The sequence below is a fragment of the Protopterus annectens genome, chromosome 3.part1 (assembly GCF_019279795.1).
Source record: "Protopterus annectens isolate FY-2018-M chromosome 3.part1, PAN1.0, whole genome shotgun sequence".
NCBI lineage: Eukaryota > Metazoa > Chordata > Ceratodontiformes > Protopteridae > Protopterus > Protopterus annectens.
Window position 1 is genome coordinate 1,067,603,620 of NC_056732.1, and position 22,474 is coordinate 1,067,626,093.

General features: G+C 40.1%; 1 protein-coding gene across 1 annotated transcript in view; it reads right to left on the reverse strand.

The window, feature by feature from the left end:
- Window positions 1-22,474, reverse strand: part of LOC122797751 (solute carrier family 22 member 13-like) — an 843,707-nt gene that overhangs the window by 133,037 nt on the left and 688,196 nt on the right. Inside the window, exon 9 of the mRNA XM_044066275.1 lies at window positions 5,637-5,846. Within this exon, the coding sequence (XP_043922210.1) occupies window positions 5,637-5,846 (210 nt within the window). The remainder of the gene's footprint in view (window positions 1-5,636; window positions 5,847-22,474) is intronic.

Below are 22,474 nucleotides of genomic sequence, written 5' to 3' on the forward strand. Positions count from 1 at the left end.
TTGGTGTATGATTCAGCAGTCATGCAGCTATTTTCCATTGGCATGGGTGCAGAGAAGTTAGCCACCTCTGTTTTTAGGAGCCCAAAGTCAGCTTTAGAGAAGTTTTTCAGGGTGGTCACCTTAGCAGGGGATGTAAGTGAGATGGAGATTTCCATGGTGATCAGTTTGTGGTCAGATTTAACCAGGGAGGAATCGACTATAGGTGTGGAGCAATGGTCTCCCATGTTGGTGATAACCAGGTCAAGGATGCTGCTTCCTCTAGTGGGGGTCAGAATGAGCTGGTCCAGGGCATTGGAACTGATAAATTCCAGAAAGTGATGGGCCTGTACATTGGTACTTGAATAGTTTTCCCAGTTGATGGAAGGGTAGTTGAAGTCACCCAGTATGAGAGTATTGGGTTTGATCTTCATAGAGTCCAAGGTGTTTAGTAACTTGGAGTGAGAGGGTTCTGTAGCAGGCTATGACTTGTATCGACGTCTTACCCAGTGTTAGTTGTACCTGAAGTATCTCAGATGCATTGTGCTGGGCTACCAGTCTAGAGGTGGGTGGTATCCTATAAGAATATGGAGACACCACCACCTTTGGATCCGAACGTTATGGAATGTGTTGCAGCCTGGGAGGACAGGTGTGCTTTCTGCCTCTTTAAATCAGGTCTCCGTTACAGCACAGATGTCAACATTCTCCACTTTGAGGAGAGCTTTGAGTGAGTGTATCTTGAAATTTACACTTCTAGCATTGAGCAGCATGACCCTCAGATTGCATTGGTTTGTAGCTGTTACAGTGGAATTTTGGTCTTTGAAACACTGCCAAAAAAAAGCACTATAGGGGTGGCAAGAGCCTTAGCCATTACCCAGAATTCCAGGGGTGACAGATGCAGGCCATCTCTGGCAAAACATCGACGTCTGTCAATCATGTTGTCCCAGGCAGACAGATACTGGATCCCCTTAGAATGACACCAGAAACTTAGCCAATCGTTGAAGTCAATCATTTTCTGCTCATACTGTGGTATCATTCTGGGTGACCATAGAATACTGCTCAGGGCTAGGGTCAGTCCTGCCTGGGCCACATAATCCGAGAGTTCCATCACATCTCTTTTCATGTAGTTCTGGGAGGTACATCTCAGGTCATTTACACCCACATGGACAATGACTGAGTCATATTTGTACTTATTGTGGAGTGACCTGAGTGCATGTATTATGTGCCGGATCCTGGCACCTGATAGACAACTAACTGTCACCTTCTCCTTGTTCAACCTAGTGAGTGGGACATCAGTGTGCCTCACAATTGAGTCTCCTATGATTAGTACATTGGGCAAAGTGTTTTGCCTTAGGGGCTTGTGTTGAGGGGCACGCTGTGGTGGAGAGCTATGTGTTCTGGGGTTGGTGTTGTGTTGTCTTACCAAGTGCTTTTCTGTCTCAGGGGTCGCTGTTGTTTGATTGACAGCCTCCACAAAGGTGGATGTATGGTTTGCGTTTCTATGTGTGGGTCATGATGGTTGGTGTTTTGGAGGACTGTCTGTTCTATGAAGTGAGTTGCAGGTGTTGACCATCTCCTCTTGACCAGCTAGTCCGGTCTTGGTTGGAGCTTGCACTGTTTCCAGTTTGGTGATGGGTGCATCTCTCACAGGTATGAATGTTGGGAGGTAAGAGGAGAGGGTTATGTGTGTACATTAGACAGCTGCCAAACTGTCTCAGAGGGCCCAAGTGCACCAGGTTAGCAGGAGAAAACACAGGAAATTGCCCTACAATCATACCAGGAGGTGTGGTCATAACTAATAAGTACTGGTGCTGTTACTGTGCAGGAACAGCTAGTGCTAATAGCACCTGAGTGTGCTACAATAAATGCTGCAAAAGCCTGTTAAAGTGCTAGCTGATTAAGCTAACTGAAGTGCAAGAAGTAAAAAAACCAAGCACGTTCTTAGGAGAACATTGAAGAGCAGACTTTCTGGCACTGGTAATAGTTTGCCTCAGCTGAGCATTGCTGCACGGTGCACAAACACAGGCTTTTAAACCAGAAAGTTGAAAGGGATGGAAAAATGCCCAAATGGCAATAAACTAAAATTTCTGGACCAAAAACCACTCTTCTTGTGGTAGACAGGCTATCTAGTGCTTACCACTCCCACTGAAAAGCTAGAAGGCTTCCCTCCAACACAGAAAGGTCTGAGAGAACTCAGAAACTTACAAACAGTCCTGGATACAGCAAATCTTTACCTGGACTAGACTAGTTACAGGAAAGGTGGGAAATAAGCTTAAACTTTTATTTTCTTTTTCTGCAGAAAAGCCATTAGAACAGTAGCAAAAACACTTTAAATGCAATACAAGCTAGCATACTTGAGTATGTAGCAATATTAAGGCAAATACAGTTTAAATAAAGGCAGATAAATTAAAAATGACAAATAAGTGCAGAGAGCAGTAAATTATGAAAAAATCAAAATGGAGGCACTTAGAGTATCTCTTTCTCCTTCCTGTTGCCCTTGTAGTTTGAAAAATGCCAAAACTGGATCCACAGAGCTTAAATAAGTGCAAACCCACATAAACACGAGCTTTTAAACCAGAAAGTTGAAAGAGATGGAAAAATTGACCAAATGGCCAATAAACTACATTTTCTGGCCAGAAACAACTCCTCTTGTGGTAGATAGTCTACCTAGTGCTTACCACTCCCACTGATAAGCTAGAAGGCTTCCCTCCCACACAGAAAGGTTTGGGGGACTCATAAACTTACAAAACAGTCCTGGATACCGCAAATCTGTATCTGACTAGTTACAAGAAAGGTGGGAAACAAGCGTAGAAGTTGTTTTTTTTGTTTTTGTTGCTTTTTTTTTTTGCAGAAAAGCAGTTAAAACAGATGCAAAAACACTTTACATGCAGTACAAGCTAGCACACTTGAGTGTGTAGCAATATTAAGGCAAATACAGTTTAAATAAATGCAGATAAATTAAACATTACTAAAAACAAGTGCAGAGAGCAGTAAATTATGAAAAAATCAAAATGGAGGCACTAAGTGCAGAGTAAGTGCACTTGAACACTTAAGAGGACACAGAACAGCAAACTAAGGTAATAAGGTAGAAGACAGTTAAATAAAAGCAGGTGAAGAAAGTATAAATATGTTTTTTTTCTTTTTTGTTGAGAGGGTGGGAACAGAGCAGATTAAGAGACTATAGGGGTTGTCCTCCCCATGGGATGGAAAAGTAATATGGAATTTAGGAAGTGAGTGGCTGTATTATGTAAAAAGACAGTACAAATAGTAGCTGTAACATTGGTAAGGATCGGAAGGTTAACTGTTGTGCATGTGAGGTGGAGAGAATTTGTTTACTCATACATATTTTCTACATGCTGTACTACAATAATCACAATTTGTTCTTGTGTTCTTTGTACCATCTCCTTTTACATTTGTTTAATTTCCCTCATTATGCTAATATCCTTCTTTACTGTTTTACCCAAACATGCAGACACCACCCTCCATCTCCCGTATAAATAATACTGCTACTTAAACAATAATATCTAATTTTTTTCTTGCTTTTTTATGTATTTCCTTTTCTGTATCATAACACTCTTTTGTATTCATCTCTACATTCTCCAGTACATTTCTGTACATCTTTCCATACATTACTTTCTCATCTTACATCATCTAGCAATTGAAAAAAACACTTTGTACACTTCTTTTTAAATTCAATCCACCACGCAGACCAATTTTTATAAAAGTCCTTCATGGGTGTATGACCCCTCCATAAATCCAGCTCATAATTTCTCATTTATTCTTTTAATTCCTTTTCCTATTTTAATATACTCCCTTTCTTCCGTCAAATCCATCCACATTGCTAAATGATCCAAAAAACTTCTTTCTTCTGTACTACCATTTGATACATCCAAACTTTCTGATAGTACAAAATAATCAATTTCAGATCCACTTGCCCCCTTCTGTAAATCCACTGAATTTTTTTTCCACAAAGTCAACTGACCACATTTTATCACATGTATTTTTTAACATTGTTTCCTTTCTTTTTACATTTTCCCCTTAAATCACAGTCTCCTACAATAATAATTATCCTGTTGAACACCACATAATCTAATATTTGATTAAACAGATTCCCTTTCCCTTGCCATCTGTATAAGCATATAATGCTATAATTGTATAAACGTATTCTCTCCACCTCACATGCACAACAGCTAACCTTCCCATCCTTACCAATGTTACATCTATTTTTACTGTCTTTTTACATAATACAGCCACTCACTTCTTAAAATTCCATATTATTTTTCCATCCCACAATTTTGCTGTTTGCAGTCTTTTGTCAGGAATCTTACATCTTCTAAGAATAATATTATCTATATCACATTTAGTATGCCATTCCAGTATCCCTACCCTTTTTATAATATTAATAATACTATTCACAGTTACTGAAAGTACTCAAAGTATGACTTTTCCTTCCTTTTAAGTTTAATGTAAGTATTTTAAATGATCATTTTCTTGTTATTCTTTCACCAATTGAATATTCCTTTGAGCATATGTACAACTTGAGCCTCAGAATCAGATTTTCACTATTTTCAATAACTGAAACATATCTGAAAATACACCTTACCTTAATCTTAGATGATGTATTTTTAAAAATTCCCTCTCACCCTCAGCAAATCACCTATATATTTTTTTCTTAACTTCCTTTACACTCCTTTCACAAGCATCTGATTTATCACTTTCAATTTCTTCTTCATTTTCAATACTCTTAATACAGTTACCTTTATCTTCCTGAAATAGAACATTTGTATCCAAGCCATCTTTTATTACTTCATCCTTTTGTTAACATCTTCTACCTCTTTTTCCTGTGCTTCCTTATTACTTTCAGACATTACAATAATGTCTTCATCATCCTGCTCAGCATTATACTGCTTGCAATTTTACAGTCAAACAAAAATGCCCTTTACTTTTACATATTCAACTTTTTTTATACATATTCATCTTATGACCTTCTCCCATATTAATTACATCTTATTTTTGTACACGCATTTATAAAATGATTTAAATCTCCACAAAAGCACATTTCAGCTGCCCCATGAACCTACCTGTTCCTCTATTACCATTTACATATACAGCACTTGTTAAGTGCTTTATTATACCTTTTTCATATTTTAAAATAACATCCACTTCCCACCCCCATCACAAATGCTTCTCTCATAACTACATGGACTGAAAAAGGGCAGTTGAAATAGTTACCACTATATCACCTGAGACAGCTACTAATGTGTTTATTGCACAGTCAGCAAGTACCTTGCAGTCATGTTGATAATTAAACTGGTTCACATAGTGCAGGCTACAGTGTATGGTGATATAGTTCTCCATGAATCCTAACTTTTGTTTTTATTATCCTTCTTTCAAATTCAAATATCTAAACAGATCAAAAACTGACATAGAAAGAAATGTACCATCAAAAGCAAGTAGGCAAAATGTCTGGTCAATCTGTTTCTGATGAAGCTGTGATAATACAGCAATAGTTTAATTTGTAATAACTTAATCACTTCTACTTATAGACATAATAGACATAGATATAAAAGTATATATAGATGTTAATATAGCTATATATATATATATATATATATATATATATATATATATATATATATAAATATTGACAAATGATCAACCTCTGAGTTGTTTCTATTTCTTCTGTTGTATCTGGTAGTTCTTTGTTCTGTGTTTCAGGTAAGAAAAAACACAACAGTCCTCCAAGCACCGGTGTGCTTCCATAAATCACCAGGGGTATAGCAGAATGATATTCTTCCAGAAGACAAACCAAAGGAGAAACCATGCCACCCAATCGTGCAGCCATAGAAATAAAACCAATACCATTTTGTCTATAATAAAAGAACAGAAAAGGTAAATAGATATGGGATGTGTTACCAAGGCATATCAAGTTGTAACTGTACAGTAGTATTATTTATATATATATATATATATATATATATATATATATATATATATATATATATATATATATTTATATACAAAAAATTTAAAACTGTTCATATACAAAACCCAATAAATCATCTCTATGTAAAGTATACTTTTTGACTCCTGCATGTGATGGTGAAGTAACTAATTAATAAATCATTTCAATAGTTATAGGATGAAAATCAAAAGTAGCAGCATAAAATAATTACAATTTCATTTACAATATTTTCTTTAGACTAATCCTCAACTTAAAATTAAATTAAAACATTTGCATAACTCTTAGTAAACTGCATTTTGTTATAAACCAATATACAGATCATTGGGATGTATGGTGTACAAATACATGCCAGAATTTTACTGAAACAGTAAAAGGTGCACATCAGAAATTTAGGAGAGATTTAAGGAGACAGGAAAAAAAACTAATGCTTTGAGTGAGGTAAATGCAACACTTATCAATGTATTAGACATGTTTTTATTCTTTCATTGTTAACAGCTCCAAAATTTGAATTTGAAAATGTTTAAAGTACCATGCTCACTTACCCTTGCACGTTTATCTAGGGCATTCACCTCTGCTTTTTTGAAATGACATTAACATGATCATTCACTTTTCAATATGTTTTGCATATACAAAATGTGAGGACATATTACAAGATGCTACATATACCTCATTCAAAAAATACATTCCATTTAATTTCTGCATGTATATTATTTGCATGTATCATAATGCTAACAACAAACATAACAGCGACAGCCCATAAGAAATAAACAAGCAGCTAGAAACAAGGCTCTTGTCTTATAAAACTAGATAAGATCAAAAGTTAATCCCACTCTCCCAAAACCAAAGCAAAATGTTTAATTAAAAGGCTATACCTCTATTACATTTTACAGTAACAGAACTGATGTATTTAATTCTAGGAGTTACATGTAATGTTCATTTTGTCAGAATCTGGATGTCCACTGCCAGATATTATGTTAAAATATGGGTTCCCTCTGCTATCCATCACTTCAACTATAAATGTATCTACAGTGCAATTCGGTCAAAACCATGAAGATGTTATTTATTTCTTTCTCTCCAGATATGGACATCATTGACACATCCTCTCAAAGCTATACTGGTTCTGACTACCCAGTTTACAAACATATGCTTCATACTCTTTATCCCAGTTGTGCTTTCAAATCAGCCAAAAACTATTCAATCTTCTAATTCCTCCTCATAATCTGTAACTGACTATTGAAGCTTTTTCTGCTACTGAAATGAGCTATTGAGACATTCTCCCATCCTCCCTTAGAATATAACAGCTCCTTTGTTTCAGAGCTATATTTTAAAAATTACTGTATCAATCACATACTGCACAATTACATTTATGCCACTCATTTATCTACTTTTATCTTAATTTTCTTCACAAACACAAACATAAACCAAGTCCATTTAAAAAAAATTATTTTCAGTGACCACTTCATGGCAATAGCTACCAGAATAAATTAGTAAACAAGCTGGAAAATGCAAAGTAAATTGGTACCAAAGTGGCATACTGGTTACCTCTGCTTCACAGTGCTTGATTTTGTGGTTTGGTTCTTAGCTTCATTGCCTTCTTTGCGAAGCCTACATACCCACCATATGTCCACATGGGGCTTTGATACATACTTCTCAAATGTCTTTGGTTTTACTTTATATGTCTGCCTAGTTCCTTGATTTTCTGGTAAATCACTAAGAATTGCAGTTAATCGAAATTACAAAACATGACAGTTTCATACTTTTTAAAGTTCAAAAATTGCAAGATGATGCCAGTCCTGTTATTCTATTAACTTTCTATTTGAATTAGAATAATATTTAAAAATCATCACAGATTTTGAGAATTTGTGACCTCCTTACTTTTGGCTTTTCCAGAAATAGTACATAAAGATGTTTTGGAGAGGGGTGTAGTTTCCTTGGATTCCCAAAAATCAACTCTGCATGTGTATGTGCGTCATGTGTGAGTGAATGTGTGCACATTCCTTAATAGACTGGGATCCTATCTTGGCTTAGCTTTCTGTCCTGTGCTCACTCAAGGTGAAAATAGGTTCCAGCTCTCTCTGACTTTAAACTGGATAAAGTCCAATACTGGAGCAAGACCTTGTATGTCAGCTGCTTGGAGACAAAGGGAAGAGATGGAATGGTTTGTTTGGAAGATTTTTTGGAGAGAGTTTTATATTCAACTGCAAAGGATGTGTGAGGGCAGTCATGTGATAAACTCTCCCAGTTTGATCACACTAATAGCTTGTGCTGTTTTGTGTAATGCCCCTTAGGAAGACTTCACCAAACATGCATAAAAAACAAAAGGTAAAGGCCTATATGCAAATAGTAGTGCATGCATCACATGATACCTCTGATGATGAAAATCATTCCTTACAAAATGGGGAGTGTAGTGATTCAAGTAACTAAACACATTTTAGAAAAATGTATACAAAGTGAGAACTTGCTTATTTCCCATAAAACAACTCAGCTTAAGGTTTGTTAGGCATATACTAGTACTGCCACTATTTCCCCTTTACCTGGTAAAAACATGGAGAATAAGTAGATGCAAAGTGATGACCCTAATCCAATTACCGATTGACTGAAATAAGATTGGGAGTTAGGAATGTCCAACCTGATGGGCTGACAAATAGAAGACACTTTTAAAATAAACATAACCTGTAATTTACAGCTTCCAAGTTATTCCTAAACCAGCATGATATATCTTGGGTAAATTGAGAAAGAAGATCTTCATATAATGAAAAATAATAGACAGAAGAAAGGTGAAGGCAGGCATTAGGTGGAAAGAAGATAGTGACCTTACAGTAACACCTGAGAATAATTGTGACATTATGCAGGAAAAAGGTCAATTAAGTAGGTCTCTAGCTAGCAGAACTGATAACGCTAGTAGCCATGGGTTAGTACCATCCCCATGCATGGGTAGGATATTTATTTGATGATCCCCAACAATATGTTGTTAACACTGTTATACAAGAATTAACAGAGAAAGATGATAACTGTACCTAACCAACCACAGTGCAAACTAGCAGTTATTTCATGATGCATCTTCAAAAATCTTCCAGCTGAGAAAAGAATATGATTTTGTCTTTTGTGGAGGGAATAATGTGGGATGTATGTCCTTGTCTCAATGGCTGTTTATTACTGACAAAGTAATTAAACTCAGTGAAGAAAAAGATTTAAATTAACCTTGCAGATATTGTACATTCTACCTCTTTCTCAGGGTTCAGTAAAGATTGCAATGGTGATGGACAGGTTGACAGATGAGATCAGACAGGAGGCCCCATGGACTATGATGTTTGCAGATGACATTGTGATCTATAGTGAGAGTAGGGACCAGGTTGAGGAGACCCTGGAGAGGTGGAGATATGCTCTAGAGAGGAGAGGAGAGAAATGAAGGTCAGCAGGACTAAGACTATGTGTGTGTGAATGAGAGGTAGGACAGAGGAATGGTGAGGATACAGGGAGTAGAGTTGGCGAAGGTGGATGAGTTTAAATACTTGGGATCAACAGTTCAGAGTAATGGTGAGCATGGAAGAGAGGTGAAGAAGAGAGTACAGACAAGGTGGGATGGGTGGAGATGAGTCTCATGAGTGATTTGTGACAAAGGGAAGGTCTACAAGAGGGTAGTGAGACCAGCTATGTTATATGGATTGGAGATGGTGGCATTGACAAAAAGGCAGGAGTCAGAGCTAGAAGTGGCAGAGTTAAAAATGTTAATATTTGCACTGGGTGTGACAAGGATGGACAGGATTAGGAATCAGTATATTAGAGGGTCAGCTCAGGTTGGACGGTTTGGAGACAAAGTCAGAGAGACGAGATTGCATTGGTTTGAACATGTGCTGAGGAGGGATGCTGGGTATATTGGGAAAAGGATGCTAAGGATGGAGCTGACAGATAAGAGGAAGGCCTAAGATAAAGTTTATGGATGTGGTGAGAGAGGACATGCAGGTGTGACAGGGCAATACGCAGAAAACTGGAAAAAATGGAAACAGATGATCCGCTGTGGTGACCCCTAACAGGAACAGCCAAAAGAGAAGAAGAAGTAAAGATACAGTTGTGACATTAACCAAAAAACTATGACTGCAGTGCCTGGGGAAGAATTCCAGTGGTATTTGTATAGGCAAGATTAGTGAACAGGCTTTATATGTTTGCAAATAATGGTTATTTTCTAGGTGATACAGGCAAGAGCAATTTGGAGAACAGAATGTGGCAATCTGAGAAATGACATCATGTCTTGATTAATGTGAGGAGTTTAAACAATGAGATCTAACAATTATAATATTTGTGTTACAGAAACCTGACATAGCAAGTCATGCTCACTTATTAAATTTGCAGATTTTAGAGGTTATCATAAACATGGAATAAATAGGACTCGGTTTAGGAGTATCAGTATACATCAAATATGTGATTACATCATCAAGATGAAAAGAGGATTTCCACAATGAAATTGTAGATAATGCTCAGCTGAGTGAGGATACAAGTTATGATGCCTGCTCTTTATAGTCCCCCTCAAACAGTAACAGTGTGGACAATAAGAAACTTGTGAATGAGTTGTGCTGCTACATTCAAGACAGTAATTATTTATTGTTAAAGGTCTTAATACACCCAACATTAACTGGGAGTTAGGGGAGGTTAGGAACTTTGGAGAAATTAGATTATAAGAAAAATGTTGATATTCCAACATGAGGAAAGAACATCTAGGATGCTAACCTTGTAACAAGTTAGCTGTTCGTCAGTGGTAACTGAGATAATCTGTGATGGAATGGAATTGTAGCTGTATTTCTGAGATTTAAAAAAAAAAAGTTGATCAGGGTAATTACTCTTTTGTGGAAAATGAAATAAGCAGTTGAAAACTGAAACAAGTGATGTATGGGAAATTTTTTTCAGAAAAGTAGACAATATTTTATGATTTTGTTGATTCCCTAATCAACAAATATATTCATGCCGATATTAGGTTAATACATTTATGTTCCTCACCCCTGATGGTCACATACACTTCAAAAACATTTTGAGAAGAAATATGTTTGGAAAGTAATCAAACATTTCTAGGTCATAAGTACAAAATAAAGCTTCTGAAAGCTACAAAAAGTCTGAAAAAATATTAGAAAACAGAAATTGTGCTATGGAAAGAAATTAGAGACACTAACCATGACTACAAAACCTTCTTTAAAGTGTTTGTTATTTTACAGAGGGAGCTGGTATTCTGACAGCATTAGGTTATTGGTGGATAATACAATGGTTATTGAATAAACCAGTGTTGTAAATACTCTGTGTGAAGATAGGTGAAGGCTGCCAGCCTAGCCAAATAGAATTTTGTAGATAATTGTGTCAATTGTAAATACTAATATAAGCCACAGGCTTGTTCTCTTAAATGGGAAAAAATGGTGTTAAATGTGGAACTGCAAAAATGTGACAACAGTGTACTCTGCTGTAACAAAGCTGATAAGTCAATTCTTTGATGTCAAAAGTTGGAGCCGATATGTCTGGATGAAGGAATTCTGGCTATTGTCTTGAGACCAAAGTTAATTGCTATAATTTGCATGTATAAATTCTTTTATTGTTCTGGCTTTCTGACCAGCTGCAAGATCAAGGGCTATTAACCTCTTAGAATCTGTTAGCCTGGAAACCAGAAAGAAATTATGTAATCTGAAATGAATCAGTGGTACTGTGTTATCAATTTAAGGACAGAAAGAATGAGAGCATTAGAGCATTTGTCCTGAGAACATCCAACTCAGCACTGCCTTTGTCTATATGTAAGTAGGATCTTAGACTTTAATGTTTCTCTTAGAACTAGCTAGGAATTAAGAAGATTAGATGAGTTTGTTTTTCTGTGATGTCAGAACTTTTCTACTGAATTATTTTAAGTATTTCTCTGTGATCTCTGAGCTCTTGAGTAGCACTGTGTAGTAAGAAGTATTGTCTTGTGTTCTTATTATTTATTATTAAATATTTTAAACCTTTCAACTGTGGCTGTTTTGTGCAGAGATAATTTAAGTTCTAAGAGTACATTGCATGTATATAGTGATACTGTAACCAAGTCACTCCAAATAAGTCTTGACTGTTAGGTTGCATTTACCATTTGGATAATAATATTGCACAATAATAACTGGATACCCTTTTAAGGGCCTTTGAGTAGCTGATAAATATTATCTAGGTGGTGGCAGTGATTTCTACTGTATAGTCTGGGTAAAAGGGGCACAGCTGGAGAACCTGTGCCAACCTTCCCCAGGAGTATCTGTGTGGTTGTATAAACCCTTACCTCAAAGTGGGTCTGTTTCAGCTACTTGGGCAGGGACATGAAGCACTGTTTGGACAGAGAGCGTGCTGGAGGTTTTAGCTTGCCCACTTGGCTGAGATCTGGATCCTATAGCTATGCCAGTGGGGAGTCTTATTGGGGATCTGGAGAGAAAGGGAGAAACCAGCCACAGACTGACTGTGATCTCTGTGTGCTCTTAAAGGAAATTGTGCTTTACTGTGTATTTATTATCCTTTTCCTATATGGACACCCTTCACTGGTGTTAGTGGTGAGGATTGAGGCTCCTTGATTGCTGGGCCAGTGCACGTGCGCCACACTCTGCATAAGAATTTTTAATATGAATAATCTCAAAAGCAACACAACAGATAGGAAGAGTGACAGTAATTTTAAAGTGTACCCCAGTATTTAGGTAGACGCAGCTGAAGCAGCCATTAAGCTGATCAGATGTAATGCTGCAACTGGCCCTCTCAAATATAGGGAGTGTTTTCTAAGATCCCATCACAAATTATAAACTTTCTTACCTGTATTTTTCAGGCTGCCTTGTAAAATGGCTATATTCCTGAAATTTGGAAAAAAAAGCCATTGTGATTCCAGTTCCACTGGGTAACATTTATGGCACTCATGCTAATTATTACCTAATAAGGCTAACAAGCATAAATGGGAAGGTATTTGACAGAATACTTACACCCCTATTACCTGTTACCACTAGACAGCTATATGATATTACCTAGCATGGATTCATACCTGGAAGATTTGTCTAAGTAGCATTATTGAATTTTAAACCAACATAATTGATGCTTTGAATGCGATATTCCTGCAGATGTTATCTGCTTAGATTAAAAAAAGATTCAAATCAGAGACGTGCAGAAAAATAATGACATTGTTCAATGTGGTGAGAGAAATGCTGAAAGGACTGCGTTGTAGAAAACTGAATAAAGATTTTAATGTGCAGTTGCTTAACAGACTATAATGATGTTTATGTGATGGAATAATAATATAATAATAATATATTATGTTTAGCTATTCTTTTTTATAAACTGTCAATAAAGATGATTTAGAAAAACAGAGCTATAGAGCCAGTAGGTTTCTATAAGGACATGGAGTTTCACAGTAACTTTCTCAGATGCATTTTCAGGTCCCAGACCAAGAAAGAGAAACAAAATGAATAGCACAGGGAAGGAGTGCCTCAGGGTCCATACTTGCCCCATTTTTGTTTTCAATCTTTATTAACAAGCTGCCTGTGATCTCCCTAACCTTCCTATTTACTCTTTATGCAGACACCATGGTTATTCTTTGATCCAGTCCCTCACATTCAACTATTCAAACCCAGCTTCAGCCTGACCTCCACTCCCTTAATTATTGGTTAAACAACCATAAGCTACTCCTAAACCCCTCTAGGAAAAAAGTATGGCATTTGGAACCACACAAAAGCTGAAACAGACTCCTAAAAAAATCTCAGTATCACAGATCTCAACAGCTGCTCAATAGAAACAACCACATCCTTAAAATACTTAGGTTTATGGGTAGACCAGTCACTTAACTTCCAAATCCACATTGAAAACACCAGGAAAAAGATACGTTCTCTTTTAGTTTGGTCCTGGAAAATATCTCCCTTTCTCTCCAGACCAGCTACAGCTGCAATAGGCAAAGGTGTCCTGATTGCTCAACTTGAATATGGGCTCCCCATCATAGCCACAGCCTCTATAAAAAAATCCACTCTACAGTTCACTGAAAATAAAATCACCCTCTCAAAAAAGGCCAAATTGCTATCAGCCTCCTACAGGATTGAGCTACTCCTGGGGTCTCCTGTTTTCAAACTACTTCAACCAGGTGCCTTTTACCTCTTGCAGCCAAACTCCATAATAAAACTACCCCATACAACCTCTGCAACCTCTTCCAATAAATTCCTTCACTCCAGACACCTCAAACTAAACTGCACTGTACTGACCACTCCGTCTGCATTCTTGCACCAAATCTCTGGCGATCCCTCCCCCTTCACCTTAAGTCTTCTTTTTCTCCACCTTCAGTGCTCAACTCAAAAGACACTGTCATCAAAAATATGACTGCAAGTGCTTTTTCACTGGTCACAAATCCTAACTCCCTTCCCACCTGCATCACCTCTGCTTTGACCCTCTGTTCTCAGCTGATACTTCCCTCTCATATTTACTACTAAAATTAATTCACATCTGATTTCTATTTTGCTAATATTATTTACATGTTGTATCAGTTATCAATGGGATCATCTACCTCTTGTAATTACACTGTGTTTTTGAATTTGTTTTGTTTTCTCTTTTTTGTGAATCTCTTCACCCAGGCTGTGAATGTAAATGGTCTATAGTATGTAAATGGTCTATAGTAATCAGTGTACTACCTTGGTAACAAACTAAAATAGAATAAAGTAAACATTGTGACTTTAATATAATTACTTCTGGGGTGGTAGAATGACAAGGAATGGAGTATTTTGGGAAGTGAAGAAGAGTAAACTTTCAAGTAATTAAGGAGCATTTTAGTGTCACTGGGAGGGTGTGTAAGAAGGTATGTGGAAGGGCATCTTAATATTCCATTTCCATCTATCCAGGATCCTTTTGTGGAAAGGCATCTTAATATTCCATATCCATCCAGAACCCTTTTGTGGAAAGGCATCTTAATATTCAGTATCCATCCATCCATAACCCCTTTTCCCATTTTTGGACCTGGGGTCAGGGTGTCACTTCAAGAGTGACAGTCATCTACAGCCAATGTATATGCCATCAGGTGGCTAGCCCTGCTGCAGTAGTTCTTCCACATCACACACTCACAAACACTCTCACACCTATGGCCAATTTAGAGTGTCCAATCTACCTACTGCATGACTTTGGAAACTGGGAGGAAACCAAAGCACCTAGAGGAAATATACACAAACACAGGGTGGACATGCAGACTCCATGTAGAAGGGACCCCAGCTGAGAATCGAACCAGGGAACCTCTTGTCACCTCACAGCAAGAGGTTCCCATTCATATCTCTATACAAAAATGAGTAAGACTGGGATATGTAGAGGTACAAAATGAAGACAAACTAGGTAAGTTACAGAAGTTAAATCTGGAATATATTCAAACAAAATGAGTTTTGCTAATCTACAATTATAGTAGTTTAAGAAGCGTAATACAATAAACAGCTAAAGTCATGTAAGTAGAAGTTGATAACATGACATTATGAAACACTGGTTTCAGAGCACTTGGTTTTAAGTTTCTAGAGATCACAGGGAAGTAAGAGGAGTTAAGGCTGAATTATGTATGACATGGCATAGAGATTGTGGCTAAGTAAAAGAAAGTTGTAAGATGAGGAGTAATAAGCCTTAAGTATTAAAACAAGTGATATCAGGTGGAATGGGACAGAGGAAGCCATATTTATAGATTAGATGCAGGTACTGAAACTGAAAGTACAAAACTAAAACTTAGAGAATAACAGAACAGAAAAAGGATTCTGATGATATGAATTTCAAACTACCAAGGATAGATAAGAACTACCTCTGGATTCTACAAGCCTTGCAAGGTGTGCAGGATTAGTGCAGGAGCTTTAGCAGGCAATATGTCTGCCATGCAATCCAGGAATAGCTTGCAGGGGCATGCACAAGTGCTCCTGCACGGACTAAGCTCCTGTATGCAAATCACCCCATCTGCAGGAGAAATCCATGCAAGTGAGGTGAACTTGTGATCCAGGAAGCTTGAAACTGGCCGTGCAGGACTAGTGTAATCTGCAGAAATGTACTTGGTTAGCAACAGAGCACATTTCTGCAAAATCCAAAACAGAGCTGTGACAACTCCAAATAAAGTCTGTATATCACTCAGGAAGCATGTTAATGGCCAAGTATAAGGCCATTGCCATTGCAAATAGCTTAAAAAATAAAAAAAATCAACTTTTATTTTTTTTAGCCGATCTCGGCTGTTTAAGCATAGGGCAGCGGCGGGCAAACGGGATTGGGGGGGGGGGAATTAGAAAATAAACCTAAAATAAGCATTCTAACTAAAATCACTCTTCTGTCATGAAAGTCAATGGCAGCAGAAGACAACATGGCCAGTGAGTAGTGGTTGCTAAGGGGGGGGTGCTCAGTGTGAGACAGATAACTAAGCATTAGCAAGCAATCCTATGCAAATATGGGGAATGATAGTGAATCCCAGTTTCCCCAGCATGCTAGTCAGGTCCCAACAGTGTAAGAGCAGGAATACCTTGGTGCAAGCCTAAGAGTTAACTGACATCATAGGTGTGTGTGTCAGGCATACTGTAAGCGGATTGGAGCCCTGTGGCTCAGGTTTGCTCCAAGCTAAGCACAGCTAAACAAGGGGGTGTGTGTCTGAGTCTGCCTAGCACTCTATACATTGCCTAAGTAGGTGTGCACGCTGTGCACCGGGTTTTAAAGGAAAAAAAAAAAAAAGGAAATAGCAGCACTGTGCACATTTGAGCACTCCGTTTGCACGGCACGCCCCCGGGCTTAAACAGGAAGGCAATGGGAAGGGAAAACAGCAGTAGGAAGGTAGTCAAGGAGAACTAGCATAGCTGGCAGGCAGGTGAAATGTATCAGAATCAGCCAATTACACAGGCGGCAGACCAGCCCAGCCCAGAACACTACTATAAACTATGCAAACACCTTCCCCTCTGGTTTTTCTCATACTCTACACCACCGGTATATACAAGCGGGGAACTTTTAACAAACAAAACTACAAAATGTTAGGGGCTGCAGCAGGCAACACAGAACATGTGCAAGATGCCGAGGGTGGTGAGGATGTGAATGCTGCTGATCAACCCACAGTGAGGAGATGGAGAAGAGTGTACAGACCCAGGGTAACCTACCAGAGGCTACATGAGCTGAGATAGTGGAGTGCTATAGGTTGGACATGGACCTCCTAAAGCAAATTGTTGAGCTGTGCTGGCCACACCTGACACACTGAAATGACCGAGGGGAACCCGTCCCAGTGGATACAAAAGTATATGTAGGCCTAGGAATACTAGCCACAGGTACCTCCCAAAGCTCAACAGGGGATATCATGGGGCTCTCAGAGGCATCAGCATCCAGAGTATTCCACCAGTTCCTGGATGCCATGTCAGCACATGCCAGTGAGCACGTATATTTCCTCAACACACATGAGGTGTTGGCCAGCAATATGGGTCTCTTCCACCAAATAGCAGAATACCCTGAGGTAGTGGGTGCTATAAACTGCACATACATATGCATCAATGCACCACCCAGTGAGGAGGGTAGGGCCTACATCAACCGCAAGGAGCTCCCCTCCATCAACTGCCAGGTCATGTGCGATGCCCAGGGCATTATAATGAATGTCTGTGCTGGCTGCCCTGGAAGCTATCACAATTCCCACATTTGGCATCTGACGCAGCTGTACCAGATATTTGCCAATGGGGACATCCCCTATGGTCACCTAGTGGGGGATGCTGGTTACACACTGGAACCGTGGCTGATGACACCCATCAGAAATGCACACACACACCTGAACAAGAATGCCATAATGAGGCACACGCACAGACCAGACCTATAACAGAGCATGTGTTTGGGATGCTCAAGTCATGGTTCTGGTGTCTGGACACATCCAATGGAGCCTTGCAGTACTCACCAGCTACATGTACTCAAATTGTTATGGTATGTGCCATGCTACACAATATGATCCTGTGGAAACAGCTGCAGCAGAAACAGCACGGGGCAGGGTCACACAGCCCTCCACCAATGCCAAGGCTTGCACAGGCACAGAGTGACTCAGAGGAGGAACAATCTGAATCTGCCTCAGTAGGCAGATGGAGGCATGCCTAGTATGCCATGGCCTTCACAAAGAAGCAACGCGTAGCACATACACTGACACAGTAGGGACCCAGGGAATGACACCTCTCTCTCTGACATACAGTAAAAGGGATGCCAAATATGACACTATCTTTGCTCAACCATGTATAGGGAGTGTACTATGTACATCCAACATAGGCAGCCCTCCAGCACAATATTCAGTCCTAGCACACCCACAAGGTAAGTCAATCAACCTACCAATTGCCAAATGGAGTAGAATGTGTCGATACCTTTATCTATGGTATGGATGTGAGCATGCAAGGGTATTGGGTGGCTGAATGTTATGGCAGCAGATAGTAGACACCATAGTGGCACCATGCCATCTGTAACACATCCTGGAGTCACCATAATAGTCAGTACTACAAAGGGTGACAAAACCAACTGCAGGAAATATGCTGGGTGACATGTGTGTCCGTATGACTCACACATGCCAGTCAGGGAGGTTCACATACCCAACAACATTCTCAGCCAGCAGGACAGGTGTAGACAAACCCAAACAAAGCCTGTGCTATGGCCTCTAAATGATGCCTATGGGTAATCTCCCCCCTAGGCCTACACAAACAGACTACAGCAGGTCAGGCAGTGGGATGTTAGTTCTGAAGGGTAGGAAGTCAGACACTAATATGTAGGGAAAACAAAGCTAAGACCTGTAGTACACTGATATGCCTCTAGGCAGTATGATAGGTTAGAATACAGAATGAAATGGAGTACATGACATACCAGTACAGTTAGAACAAATGTGTGCAAGTGCCGGGTGTGCCCTCCATCCTATGTAGACATATAGAAACAGTCAGGTGTGCCCCCCAATCCTGTGCAGAAATGTAGTAACAGTCAGATGTGCCCCCCAATCCTGTGTAGAAATGTAAAAACAGTCAGGTGCCCCCCCCAACAACCCTATGTAGAAATGTAGTAGCAGTCAGGTGTGCCCCTCCACTTCCATGCAGACATGTAGAAACAATCAGGTGTGCCCCTACCCCCAATCCAGCATAGAAATGTAGTAACAGTCAGGTGTCCCCCCCCCCACAATCCTATGTAGAAATGTAGTAACAGTCAGGTGTGCCCCCCCATGCCTTTGTAGACATGTGAAAACAGACAGGTCTGCCCCTTACCCCAATCCAGTGTAGAAATGTAGTGACACTCAGGTGTGCCCCCCCGAATCATGTGTAGAAATGTAGTAACATGTATGAGTAGGTATAATACGAGTGGAGCACAGATGCCCTGAGGTGGCCAAGGTCGCAGGATAGGTTGTGGCATTTGCACAATATGCAGGTCTGTGTGGGTTAGGATGGTATGTGCTTCATAATGTGTGAGAGTGGTCAGTATGTATTCATGTTGAAGTAAGACCTGGTGGCCATTGCCCACTACTGCTGATGGCAGGGACAAGCCCTCACGACTGCAGTGCCAAAGACAATCCCCACCAGTATAACACATGCTAGCAGTAAGCCATTGTAAATGTATGGTGGTAATATGTGTCACCATCTGAAAGACTGATATGGCATGGCATGGCTGTTGGGCTAGATATACAAGCAGTTCACAGGGGAAAGTACCCCAGACATACAGTATATATTGGGTCACTGTGAAATGGAGACACCCTTGGATTCATACATATAGGTATGCATCACAGTAATTGGACCTGTAGTAAGGGATACCGGTGATGTCTGCCTGAACACCTGCAGATCACAAAGGAGGTAGGACTGATGTATTGGGAATCAGCTGATGTACCTGCACATGCCAGCATAACTGTGGTGCCCCATGCATATCTGTGTGTCAGATGCAAGTAGTGTCCATAGCACACATGCACCCAGCCACGCAAACACCACCCACAGGCACCTCTCCTGCAATATCCCTGCTGTGGGGAATGGGTACAGTAAGACCCCACCTGCATATGACAATAGCAGAAGACTGCAGCAGGTAGCGCAGGTGTCCCATGCAGGTGTGCCCCTAGGTGTAGGTAGCACCCTGCCAGCAACCACACCATCTGATCAAGACTGATAGAAGCTATTGGCATGAACAACTGTCACACTTACCCTGTCACCCCAGAGGAATATACTGTATGGTGGCCTGGGACTGTAGGACTGACAGAATGCAACGCCCTGCCACATCTGGCCTGCACCAACACCTAATTGCCCACAGGTGCCTGCTAAAGGCCCGTGTCTCACATGTACTGCCAATGCATGTTATGTCATGGACACCCAAATAACAACATAACACACTCCACATAAGCCATATACAAGGCCATGTGGACAAACCACAGTAACATGTCCACCATATCCCACTGCATGAACTGTGGACCAACACTAACACACACCTGTGATGTGGTGATACCCTTAGGGAAAGTATCAGAGAATGTATGCATAATGTATGGAAGATGTTAGAATAATAGAGGAGGGTGTGGGAGCATGGGCAGCATGGAATGTGCAGGGTCCAACACCAAGCTGTCTGCACACAATATCCCTGGCTGCAAACACATAAATGCGTGGCTACACACCTGCCCATACACCACAATAGGGTAAATGTCCTGACCCATGGCCCCTGCCTCTGGCTAACCTGTGCAAATATGTACAGCTGTGAGGCATTGCCACAGCAAGATAAGGCCATACTGTCATGTTGATGGGCAAACAAGTATGGGATCCTCTGCCAGCACTGTACCAATGTGCTAAACTGGATACACAAACCCAGCACCAAGTGTCTGCAGCTCCCCCAACAGAATGGCATAAATTACCATGAAGACATAGGTGTCTGCCCACAATAACAGACACAGCTGCAGTTACCCTCGTCCCCCAAGTCAGTACTATGAGCAAGAATGTTTACCTGACAGTACATGAGGACAGAAAACATCACTGTGTATAACAGTACACGTCTGAATATCTCTGCTAACAGCAGTACTATGTAGCTGAAGCAGCACAGACACAATCACCTACAGTACACACTATCCCCTGCATAGTTTGTCCCCATATTGCCAAATGATCGATGGATACCCTGCAGAAACAGTATGTTTCCTGTAGGTGTTCAACACAAAGGTCTGCACTGCAGTACAAACTACCTGGAATCGATCAACACATTCACTACAGAAGGGCATACTGGGCATGCTCACTCACAAACAAATGAAGGCCATGTCTGCAAACAACAGTAGACCAGGCATATCTGGCAGTTGCAGATGTTAGTGCAGATACTCCTCAGTATGCAGCACTCATGCTTTGCACACACACTGAATAGGAAAACACATATATCCAAGGTCAACACACTATAATAAGCCAAATGTAGACATACACAGATGTGTGGAAGAGAGTGACTGTCACAAGGGGCCATCCATTATGAGGCATGTCCCACCCAGCACACAGCCAGATGGCTACAACCACATGAGGTTCAGATGTCACTCACTGTAGACCTTAGCCACTGGTATCTGTCAGCATTACGGACTATGTGGTGCAAGTGCTAGCTGTGCAACATGAATGTACAAGGAAGTAGTCATCTATCAGCTGTATACATGTACCTGTGGAATATAACCCTGCGTGTGCCCTCATGTGGTGTGTCAACCTCTCAATGAATGGGTTATGGCCCATGCACACACACTGCCCTCCCCATAGCCGTACTATGACAAGCCTGGTGATGTCATCCACTTTGAAATACACCCTTGTGAAATATGTAGGCCAGTAATGTCTGTGGCGCTTCCTATAACTGCATACTGCTGTAGTGTGATAAACTAGTAAGGTAGGAGTTCTAATCCCAGACATGGTAAGTGTGTGTAGAGAGCAATGCTTTTTAGCTTAGTCACACTCATTACAATTCAAATGCCCTAAGTTGTCAAGGCTGCTGATGTCATACACCGTGAAATACACCTTTCAGAAAGTTGTAGCCCAGTAATCTCCATCAGACGTCCTATAAATGCGTACTGCTGTATTGTGATAAACTAGTTAGGGAAGAGTTCTAATCCTAGACAAGGCAACTGTGTATGTGTGTGTCACCAATGCTTTTTAGGCTAGTCACATGCACTACAATTCAAATGCCCTACTTTGTCAAGGCTGCTGATGTCATACACTGTGAAATACACCTTTCGGAAAGCTGTAGCCCAGTAATCTCCATGGCACGTCCTATAACCGCGTACTGATGTAGTGGTATAAACTAGTTAGGTAGGAGTTCTAATCCCAGACATGGCAACTGTGTGTGTGTGTGTCTCACCGTCTGTGTGGAGAGCAATGCTTTTTAGGCTAGTCATACTCACTACAATTCAAATGCCCTACTTTGGCAATCCTGCTGATGTCATTCATTGTGAAATACACCTTTGGGGAAGGAGTGCTCCAGTAATCCCTGTAGTGCATCCTATAACAGCTTCATGATGTAGTGTGATATAGAACTCTGGTAGGGGTTCTATTCCCACACATGGCGGTTGTGGATGGTTTGTGCATGTTTCAATGTCTGTGTAGGGAGCAATGCATT